The 12,373-nt window shown below is 31.2% G+C and overlaps 1 protein-coding gene across 1 annotated transcript in view; it reads left to right on the forward strand.

The window, feature by feature from the left end:
• Positions 1–10,370, forward strand: part of LOC100167965 (ryanodine receptor) — a 57,289-nt gene extending 46,919 nt beyond the window's left edge. The window contains exons 83-98 of the mRNA XM_016806461.1: positions 58–219; positions 329–485; positions 608–813; positions 1,529–1,732; positions 3,080–3,241; positions 3,502–3,648; positions 4,394–4,523; positions 5,432–5,551; positions 5,642–6,018; positions 6,456–6,614; positions 8,315–8,375; positions 8,471–8,617; positions 8,746–8,877; positions 9,021–9,177; positions 9,784–9,949; positions 10,208–10,370. Of these exons, the coding sequence (XP_016661950.1) occupies positions 58–219; positions 329–485; positions 608–813; positions 1,529–1,732; positions 3,080–3,241; positions 3,502–3,648; positions 4,394–4,523; positions 5,432–5,551; positions 5,642–6,018; positions 6,456–6,614; positions 8,315–8,375; positions 8,471–8,617; positions 8,746–8,877; positions 9,021–9,177; positions 9,784–9,949; positions 10,208–10,370 (2,650 nt within the window). The remainder of the gene's footprint in view (positions 1–57; positions 220–328; positions 486–607; positions 814–1,528; positions 1,733–3,079; positions 3,242–3,501; positions 3,649–4,393; positions 4,524–5,431; positions 5,552–5,641; positions 6,019–6,455; positions 6,615–8,314; positions 8,376–8,470; positions 8,618–8,745; positions 8,878–9,020; positions 9,178–9,783; positions 9,950–10,207) is intronic.
• Positions 10,371–12,373: the final 2,003 nt, after the last annotated feature.

The following is a 12,373-nucleotide window of genomic DNA, read 5'->3' on the forward strand; positions in this document are numbered from 1 at the left end:
TCAATATTATAAAAAAGTTATTTCACGATGAACATTTATACATTTTACAATTTTCAGAGAGGAAATTGAATTTATGTTACAATGTTGTGAATCTAATCACGATGGAAAAATTGATTACATTGGCTTCACAGATCAATTCCACGAGCCATCCAAAGAAATTGGTTTCAATCTTGCCGTATTGTTGACTAACCTATCGGAACACATGCCAAATGAACCTAGGTAATTTATAATAATTTCTATAGTATCGCGATATCTAATATACATTTTAGTTTAAGTTTTGGTTCAAAGAATTTTTTTAACTACATTTTGTGATTCGTGAATTATTTAGATTAACGAGATTCCTAGAAACAGCTAGCAGTGTTTTGAACTATTTCCAACCATTCCTTGGAAGAATTGAAATTCTCGGTGGAAGTAAACGCATAGAACGGGTGTACTTTGAAATTAAAGAATCAAACATCGAACAGTGGTTAAAACCACAAATTAGGGTAGGTATAATATAGTTTGAGTTAAAAAATTAGCGAATTTGAATTCGTTTCGTAACAATTATCACACTATATTTATATACCGTACTTATATAATATATACGTACCTACGTAATGTAATTTAGGAATCGAAACGTGCGTTCTTTTATTCGATCGTCACTGAAGGTGGTGATAAAGAGAAATTAGAAGCATTTGTTAATTTCTGCGAAGATGCTATATTTGAAATGCAACACGCCAGTGGTCTTATGGCAGTTGATGATGGATCCGGTATAGGTGGTGGAAAATCTAGAAAAACAGCGTACACATATATGGCAGACGACGAAGAGAACAAGTAAGATGGTTTAAAAACGCATGTTGTAGTTGCATAAACCGACAAATACCTAATATTTTCTCAGTTGCCGTATATTATTTTATAGGCTATATAGGTAAGTAGGTAACTTTAAATTTTACGTTCACATTCACAATAAAATTGATAGGTAATTAATTCGATTTGAAAAAAAAATTGATAGTAAATTTATTGTTAAAAAACTGATTGCGTCCCAAACAATTTTTTCTCCAGAGAAAAAGGTGGAAAGAGAAAAATGTATGTGTACCAGATTGAGAAATAAAACACTACAACATGTGTAGGTTGTATATGTAGGTACTGTGATATTTTGTATGTAAAATGTAGATTTAAGATTGTATATTATTTGTATAGGTAGGTATGTATATTAAAATAAAATAAAAGTTGGTATCATTTTTGTTAGACAGTAGGTAGTTGTTTTGTACTATTGTAGAACTATGTATAGTGGCGTAATTAATACTTTAGTATACAAATAGTATGTTACCACTTACTGTTTAGTATAAGTACCTATAACATTTATATTATGGAATGTAAAAAAAATTAAAACAATATTGATTTTAACAACTATTTAGAAATAAAAAGTTTTTTTAAAATTATAACCGAATGATACAAAAACGTCTAATTTTTTTCTTATCTAGATTTTCCATTTATAAAATCTATATTTGTACTTTTATTGATTAACAACTTTCACCTGTGTTTTAAGGACGGCAAAAGATCCCATTCGAAGAGGCATACAGGCCATCAAATATGGATTCCACCTACTGTTCTTCGTGTTGTCGCCCACAAACATTAAAAACAAAATCAATGAAATTCAACAAATGAGTGTCATTGAATTGATCACTTCATTTTTCAAACTATGGTTTTATTTAATATTCTACACTGGATATAGTGGAGTTTACGTATTAAGGTTTGTTATATTTTATGTAACATTATTTAATTAAAATATTAAAAGGATACTTGCATGTATTGTCACAAGTTATTCTTCACAAGTATTCTCACAAGTCACAACATAGAAAACTGTTGTTCGGCTGAATTTATTTTCTGTCGTTTATTTTAACGTAGGTCATGTTGAAGACTTTTATTTAAATTTAAATTTTAAGTAAGTTATGAATTATGATTATATTTTTAAAATGTAAATTATATTATTTTACGTATAACACATTTTAAAATCAAACTATCAACTACAGAATCGAACGAAATGCCTTCATTAAAATTGATAATAGAACATTTCACTATAATATTGAAACTAAACAACAATAAATGAGTTCTGCACTCGGATTTTCTATATTATACGCATATTTTGTAAGATGATGAGTGATGACAATAAAATTCAGAAGTGCCTATAGCGTCATCTTAAAAAAATAATTATACAAACACGTTAATTAAATTTCTTATTGCAAGCTCTCCCATTAATTTAATATTATTTGTTTTGATATCGAATAATTTTAATAAACCTAATATTTAATCTCGATTTTCAACGTAGTTTATGATTAATTATTTACGTTAATTACATTTTAATGAATGACAACTATTTTTTTTCAATAAAAACAAACAGAATTACGAATAACGAAATAATATGTATTAAACGATCACGGCGTTATACCTTAGTATAATTGATTGTACTATTTTGTAATCCCGTGTACCTTATGTCCTATATTATAGATATTTTACCTACCAACAGTATATTAATTAATTTTAAAGACAGTAGCCCTAATTCAAAATCTAATGTGAACATTTTAGTGTACCTATCATATATAACTATGGTCACTATTTTACATAATACACAACAAAAACATTTAAAAAAATACTTTCGATTTTTAAAAATGTATTTGTAAAAACTATTTTGAATACAACTTCAGAAATATAATAAATTGTAAAATATTATAGTGTTCACACATTTCAATACCTATAATAGGTATAGGTAGAGGGTAATTAATCTCACCGTAATACTTTACGATTTGTTGTATTTGTTAAACTACAAATTATTCTTATTTATTCAAAACTCAACTGATTTAAAAAATAGTTTTTTCAATATCATTAATACTTAGCTAATTTTGAATACTGAAAAAGCACTTTATTAGAACAAAAATAAATTAAATCATTTTTTGTTTGCTTGTAAAATATTATGGTAAAAGGGTGGCCATTGGTAATATATTATGTTTTAAAAAACAGCAATAAACAACATTTTAGATCAGTGCTACTGACTTTCCAAATTTCCAATATTATGTATAACATTATAATTACTTACATTCAGGTATATATCTCGTATTCTCATGCAATTAATGAGTGGCACGCAATCTGAAGAAACAACTGTCGAAGTTGTAGAAGAAAAGAGCGGATCGTTCAGAATGCTGCCTGCATTACCATCTTCGGGAATGGACGAACCACCGTCAACACTTACAGATGGCAATAATATGTGTGTATTCATCTAGTCACATTTTTATTGGCGGAAATCGATGGGGGAAGGGGTTTGAGAGGCTTAACCCATCCCCCAAAAAGGCCCGTCAAACCCCCTCATATTTTTATTTTGTAGGATCGAAGCCCTCCCCCCGCTAACATTGATGTTAATAATGTTGACCCCCCCCCCTCCTGAAATTTTAATGAATTTCCGCCTGTGCACGTTTTCGTTTTGTATACCTATTAGTTTAACAATAAATGTATATAATTTTATCGTAGGAGAAAAAATTCTGGTTCTCCTGATTCAAAACATTTAAAATCAAACTCTGTTGGTGACGATAAAGACGAAACATCGGCGGAAAACCACGAAAAAGAAGATGGCGTGGATGGCTCGGAACAACAAGCGTCGTTTGTTGATCTATTAGTGTGAGTCCATAGTAAAGTACCTAATATTATTTAGCACTCGTACAACGTGCTATCCATTGTAAATATTTTATTTACCGTAATTTTTGTAGGTTTAATGATATGGTATATACAAATGAGAATTGTCATACTTTTGTGATCCAGTATTTCTATACTTTACCAATTTTTTAATTAATAGTGTGTAAGCTATGTGTATACGTATCTTTTACATCCCCGAGAAATGATTTAAACATTTTTTCTGAACAACCAGTAAACTGAGTGCCATCTCTATATATTTCTTAATTGTAATTATAGTATATTAGTGGCTCCACGTGTTTCAATATTATACTTTAAAAATATTGAAAAAAGTTATTATGTTTCAAATTAATTAACTCCAAAAAATATGATATTTTAAATAAATTTTAAAAATACAAACTACCTATATGACTTAGATAAACGTTTTAACCATCAACATTTTTCTAAAAATTAGATCAACAAATTGGCTATTTTGATTTTTCCCATATAATTTAGCTAAATTTTTATTTTTTATTTTCAATATTAATTGTAGACTAGGTACTATTGTAACACAAGTATCCATAAGCAATTTTTCAAATATTTATTACAACAAAAATGTGAAACAAATTGCTTAGTACCTATACCTGTGCATAATATTATTTTTTAATTTTGTAGTACCTAAAATTATTTAGTTTGTTTGTTTAATGAATTTCAATTTATTTCTATACAACTGTTTGTTTGTTTTGATTTACAGAGGCGAGTCGGCTAGAAAAGATTCTATTGCCGGCCCTGAAGTTTTGGCTCAACAACAGGCCGTTATGGCAGCAGTAGAAGCAGAAATCAAACAAAAGAACTCTGTCGAAAATCCTAGTGCATTTTCTACGGTATCTATACTATATCAACTGGCGTATAAAACTTCCCATTGATCAAAACTAGGCCGTGAGGCTAATTTGGTTTTGTCCGGTTGGGATGAGGCTAATTTTTTATATACACTTTGATAATTAAAAACATAATTTAAAGATTATAGATCAATGAATTAATTAAAAACATAAACTAAAAATGAATTGATAGATAGGTAACAACTGTACATAAATTAGCAAATTCATTATTTTCCCTGTAGTTTATCTAATAGGTACTTCACTTGGAGACTGGGGTTATATCTGCAGCCTCGTGATAAACTACTATTGTAGCCAAGTTATCGTGACGATTATAGAATAACATCATAATTATAGAAGTTATAGATATTAAAGTTGTAAATTAACATTTTAATTATTATATTTTTAATTTAACTATAAAAGTAATTAGAAAAAACCTAAAAAGTTAGATATAGTTTATTCGTCTTATTTCATTAATACAAATATCTCCATTTAGCTTAAATCATATTTAATAAATAAGCCATAAGGTACCTCTGTGCGACTCTACCAGAGTTCAATATTTTTTGTAATCGAAAGAAAAAATTATTTTGATATCAAAAATTTTGGATAGATATTTAAATATATTTTATCACATCATTTTTATTTAAAATAAGTTATTATTATTATTGTTATTTATATTAGTTTCTTTATAAAAATATCAATAATAGGTACCTACTAGTAACCTAATAACCTACACATACTATTCTAAATATTTAAAAAAAACTTCATGGGAATATATAATATCACCCTTACCCCCACACTAATTTTACCACCATGAGGAACTTACTTAACTTAAAACAATTTTAACGCGATCGTAAGATTAATATTTTATCTTATATTACTTCACAATGCCAATAATTTGTTTTTCCGTATTTTAGATCGATATCAACGCATACACGCACCGTGCATTGAGTTTTTTGGCAAGAAACTTTTATAATTTAAAATACGTCGCACTAGTATTAGCTTTCTGCATTAATTTCATACTGTTGTTTTACAAGGTACTTACAAGATACTGTCTATTATATTTTAATGTCAGATCGGTTGTTTTCAAAGGAAAAAAAATCTATTTTCGTTTCATTTCGACACAGGTGACAACTCTGGCCGATGATTTATCTGACGACGGGGACGTCAAAGAGTTCGCACTGGGTTCGGCTGGCATCAGCAATGACGACATGGACGACTCAAATAGCACCGAAATAGCTGACGACGAAGGAGTATTGGAACTTGTGCACGTCAACGAGGACTTCTTTTACATGGCACACGTTATGCGGCTTGCGGCTTTGCTCCACTCTCTAGCATCGTTGGCCATGTTGATAGCATATTACCATCTGAAAGTTCCATTGGCCATATTCAAACGGGAAAAGGAAATCGCCAGGAGATTAGAATTCGACGGTCTGTACATTGTTGAACAGCCGGAAGACGATGACATAAAATCGCATTGGGACAAGTTGGTGATTTCCGCTAAGTATGTACCTATTGCGATATTTTCGTGTGACGTCCGTAATAGTCCTTCATACACGGTGAAAGTGTATCAGTGTCTATGACATAGGCTAAATATCATAGGTGCAAATAGCGTTTGGGATTTGTGGAGGCTAAAGCCTTACTTTGATAATATTGAATAAGCTTAAAACAAAATGTAGGAAATGTTTGGGGGGCTATCGATATTTTTAGTAGGGCTTAGACCCTAAAGCCCCCCCCCCTATTCGCACATATGACCTATGTGTACCGACATACAGACAGACTTACATACATACATACATACATACATACATACATACATACATACAACATACATACATACATACATACATACATACATACATACCTACATACATACATACATACATACATACTAAAGGTGTTCGCCCTGTACGGTATTATTACTTATTTTATTGTCATTAGATCGTTTCCGGTGAATTATTGGGACAAGTTTGCGAAGAAAAAAGTTCGTCAAAAGTATAGCGAGACGTACGATTTTGATTCCATAAGCAATTTGTTGGGCATGGAGAAGACATCGTTTAGCACTCAGGAAAATGAAGAACGGACCGGCTTAATAAATTTGTAAGTAGAATCTGAGAAAGATATATCTGATTTTCACCAGTATTAAACCGTTGGGATATTTAATATGTAATTATATATCCACAGTTATAGTTAGCACCAGTAGAATAGTAAAATAAAAACAAACAAACTTTGCGGAAGTAAAAAAAATTGATTGCAGTCAGCCCAGTAATATTTGAGATAATATTTCAGGGGGGGTGGGGGCAAAATACGAAAATCTCATAAAAATGGAATTTAACTTATAATTACAGCGTTCACAAAACAGTAAAAAAAAACAAGTCTCGGTGATAAGGGGTGGGGGAAATGCCCCTATTGCACCCCCCCTGAAATATGTCACTGCAGTGTCAGCTAGTATACTTAGTATAAATTATGATATTCGAAAGGGTATAGGTGGTATTTGGTACACTGCAGTACCTACGGCACCTAGCACACAAATTGTATTTCTTAAAATAACCATTTGCTTATTAGTTTTTAATATTAAATTATGGTAGTCAAAACTAGTATTTAAAACGATTTTGTGAGTACCAAATGCATACAAAAAAAATGATTTTAGAATTTAATTCTTATTCAGAATTTAAATAATTTCTCAATGGCGTACAGATTGTACAATTGCCTATATTAACCAAGGTGTCTAAAAGTGATTCGCTTCACAATAATTTGCCTTTGAATTTGTAAGTTTATCTGTTTGAATAAATGACCAAAATTAACATAGTGCCCCACTCCCTGTCTTCACATTGGCCCCCTAATTTTTCAAAATTTTGACAGACAAATTGTAAGTTACTTAGCTTAATTTGTTAGTAATTGTAAGTTGGTTTATGGAATTTGTAAGTTTCTTGGAGCTAAAGTATAACTTACACAGCTCATACACGACGTTTATTTCGTTCACAACTTACCTCCGAAAAACTTACAAATTAAGCTTTAGGTACAACTTACAATTTCTCCGGTGTAATTTGGTAAAAGTGGGAGATTTAGAGTGAAGTTAGCCCCCTAGTTAATTTTGGCCAGTTTTTCATATCAAAGGATTTATAAATTCGAAAAATTAATTTACAATTACTTACACATTGAGCTTTTCAACTAACAATTATCCTGGTTTAAATCTTAGCAGCTGCAAAAGTTTATCGTGGAACACAATGTATTATAGCTATATTATCTCAAAAAATATTCAGATAGTTTTAAATATTAAAAAAGGAAGTAAACAAACTACAAATTCGCTTAACTAGACTTGTTTAAAATTATCCCGCACCGGGATAATGAACCATGTGAATAATATTGTCCAAACATCCCGGTGCATTATTTTTCACGCCGGTTTAGTCTAGCGAATTTCTAGATACCTAATAAACTTCTGGTTCTTATGTTCTATTTTTGCCTTTGTTATGTTCTATTGGTACAAAAATACACTTCAAATGAAAATTAACGAAAATATAATTTTAATGTGGCCGATCCGGTGACTGGCCACATCACGCTGCTTTTATTGAGCCCCTCCCTCAAAAATGATTCAATGAATAATTGAGCGTACTTTAAACGAAAAACAACTTGTTTGTGTTATGTGTTCTTTACATAGTATCACGGAAAGAAATTTGTCTGAAACCGAAACCTTTAAATATAATTTATAACAGGTAGAGCACCAAGACATAAAACAATATTACGTGGCATTTTTTAAACAATTGAAAATATAAAATTAAAATGCCGTGTTCTCGTTTCAGCGTTATTAATATCGACTGGAGATATCAAGTTTGGAAAGCTGGGGTCACCATAACAGACAACGTACGTCGTAACAATTCGAACTAAATTTGTTATATTAATTTTTAGCTGCTTAAAATATTTTGGTGGGAATATTCTAACGGACATTTTTGTTACAGGCATTCCTGTACAGTCTGTGGTATTTCACATTTTCGATTCTGGGCAACTTTAACAATTTCTTCTTTGCCGCTCATCTACTGGACGTGGCCGTTGGCTTCAAAACGCTGAGAACTATCTTACAGTCCGTAACTCATAACGGAAAACAGGTAAGCATAGACACCTGAAATAATTATATTTACATATATGGCTGCAGGTCATCAGCTCCGTGTCTTTCGTCCCGTCAGTCGCGTATTGTTATAGTCTTCTAAATTATTATTTATTTACACTGTCACAGCTGGTATTGACCGTCTTGCTCTTGACGATCATTGTATACATATACACGGTCATTGCATTTAACTTCTTCAGGAAGTTCTACGTCCAGGAAGAAGACGACGAAGTGGATAAGAAATGTCACGACATGTTGACGGTAAGTACACCTACCTACTTATAAAATTTACGTCGAATCGACGATAATACCTAATATAGTACTCTAGCTATGCAGCGTATACCTACGCAAACAAACGCATATTAATTATCATCGGTTCGTGCATGGCTTTTTTTTTGTTTTAGTGTTTCGTGTTCCACCTGTACAAAGGTGTGAGGGCCGGTGGTGGTATCGGAGACGAAATCGGATCACCCGACGGCGACGACTACGAAGTTTACAGGATAATGTTCGACATCACGTTCTTTTTCTTCGTCATCATTATACTGTTGGCCATCATTCAAGGTACGGCCGCGTACGCCATTTAGTGTTTCAAAATAGTAGTGTGAATAAATGAATAATGAATAAATAACGAAAAAAAATCTAGTGAATGCGTTTTGCGGTCTATTTTACATTATTTACCTCACTCGGTACCTGCATTGGACTGAGAGATAAAAATAGGTAATGCTCTATAATCTTCTTAAATCACCGATGTTCAGGATGATGCGTACTGCTAATGAGGACCCCGGGACCCGTCGTTTTATTTCTATTTATAATATTTAAATTCATATTTTTCTTGTAAATATACTTATTCTGCTGTGTACTTTGGGCTACCTACGGCCCGTTTTGTTATAAGATGATATACAATTACAATAATAAGAACGAAATCATTCCCAATTGTGATTTATGTCCGGAAATTGGTACCTACTTAGAAGTTAGGGACTAAGATTACAACTTATAAGTAGGATCAATCCATCACGTCATGGGAACACGTCGTTGAAACAATTTAACGATTTAATAGCATATTATAATATTATACCTACTCGAATACTCAGTTAACAGCACTCAGTGCAAATTTACTATATACAGACATACAGTATACATATTATCACCTACATACTCGTGTTAAAGGTTTGATCATTGACGCGTTCGGAGAGCTGCGTGACCAACTGGAAAGTGTCAAGGAGGACATGGAGTCCAATTGTTTCATTTGCGGCATCGGCAAAGATTATTTCGACAAAGTGCCTCACGGTTTCGACACGCACGTACAAGAAGAACACAACCTCGCCAACTACATGTGAGTATATGCACGTGCCCGTGACCACAGACAATGCATATTATTTCGACCCTCCACAGCGGTTTAAACAGGGTCCGTTATTAGGTCAGGTCAGATGAATTTTACTAAATGTTCCCTTTGCATCCCTTGCACCGGTTTCCCGGAAATTTGGAGGGTTCATGATAATATATTATGTGGCCTGACCGTGAAAACCGCATTTTTTTTCTCCCGCTTTTGTACGTCGAAAATTCGCTTATCGCCGTGTCACGTCGTTTCCAGGTTTTTCCTAATGCATCTGATCAACAAACCGGACACAGAATATACCGGTCAAGAAACGTATGTGTGGAACATGTACCAGCAACGGTGTTGGGACTTCTTCCCAGTGGGAGACTGTTTCCGCAAACAGTACGAAGAGGAGCTCGGCGGCGGAGGAGGCGTCTGATAATAGTGTTTTGTGTTTGATTGGCCCGGAAATATAATATTATTTTTTGTTGTGTTTTGTTACTTACGCGCAATTGTTTCTCGACCGCCGCCGTATAATAGTTATCGTCCGCGGTCGTTATTATTTTATTATAAATCATTAAAATATAATTTCAATGTTCACTGTTCAATTTTCTCAGTAGAAACGTATCATAAATTATAGATCAAAGCATATTATATGTTATATTATACAAAACGTTTATCCGTGTTTTCATTGAGCATATTATAATATAGGTATAGGTACAGCCAGTCACCTACGTTCCGAATTAAAATATTGTATTATAATAATATAATATTTTAATTAATATTATTATTGCAACTCATCAGTATCCCGAATCCAAACTCCAGCACCACTGCGACATAGTTTTACCGCAGTAAAGAAATAGCCAAACATTTTAATGTTTAAGATATATAAGCTTATAGCTGGGTTGTCAATATTGTCATGTTAAGTGGAACTAAAATGTATAAGAATCATCTATGATTTAAAATTAATGCATTTCAATAAATATAAGTAGGCATAGGTATTCCTTGAATTTATCAACATAATATAATAGTTCACAGGTACTTAATTAATAAAAATAAAGATTAACAAAATTAAACAAAGAGTATGATTAAGTTCAATCAATAATTTTATTGTCATATTTTTCATAGTCAAATTCTATTTATATAAATATCTGCAACAATACATCATATTAATCGTTTAGTAATTAGTAATGACTAATTCAGTGAATGTAGGTATATTTATTGAAATATATGAAATTTAAATACCTAATAGATGTAAAGTGTAAACCTTGGGTCCAGCCCCCCCCCCCCAACCATAACTTAGCTAATGTCATAACTAGTGTTTATTTTTATTTTATAAAGATTTCCTGACATTTTCATAAAAATGTATTGATACGATATCAATTTTATATATTAAATAATTGTGTTTATTAAGCAATAAAATGTAAATATAATGTATAATATACTCAGGAAAGGAATGGAAAAACAGAAGTAAATATAGTTTTTGGATACCCCACCCTCACCCCTCGAAAAAGTCCTGGTTGAGCCACTGCTGCTATAGACAGGAAGAGGTATATTGAACTGATTAATTCAAAACACAACACAACAATTACGAAATTGTCTTATACAATAATTACACATATAATAATTAGCTATTTGGTTTATTTACAAATAAAAAAAATATATAATATGTTACAAAAATTATGATAGCAGTACAAACTAAAGTGAATATGAATAAAGTACATAAATACTAAAATACAGTATATATATACGTATTGCTTATAATTTACAACTTACACAAATTATGTGGTTTATTTTGACGTACACCGATTTATTTTACTTATTTTACTCAAGCTCAAAGATCGTTACATTATGAAATCACACATGTTTTTTTTTTGACATACAATAAAAAATAATAATAAAATAATAATAATAAAAATAATTGTCAATTGGCCTCTATGGGTAATAAAAAATATCATAATCAACAAATATTGTTCTACAACTAATAATAATAATATTGGAATTCATCTCTAGAAATTAATTCTTGCAGACTACATTACCCTGTATTCGTAACATTACAATAATATTTAAGGCCCCTAAAATAAAGGTTACTTTAGTTTGTTCACAAATAAATAGTTAATAATAATTGTCGTACATCTTATTGCCTTTATAAGTGTTTAAAATCTAAATGATAAATATTACACAATATTTTGAATATTTAATGTATATCATTGCTATAGTTCAAATGTAAACAGACCATTAATATTATATACATATATTATAGGTGTATGTTAATACAATAACATGTACATTTGGTCAAAGTTGAAATATTTGTATAAAAGTTATGTAGTATACAATATGTGTAAAGAAAATGAGTAAAAATCAAATTTACTGAAAGACGTTTAAAAAAAACCGTGAAAATATTGGATACCATGTATAGTAGAATAAAATAGATGATTGTTA

Source organism: Acyrthosiphon pisum, chromosome X (genome assembly GCF_005508785.2).
Source record: "Acyrthosiphon pisum isolate AL4f chromosome X, pea_aphid_22Mar2018_4r6ur, whole genome shotgun sequence".
NCBI lineage: Eukaryota > Metazoa > Arthropoda > Insecta > Hemiptera > Aphididae > Acyrthosiphon > Acyrthosiphon pisum.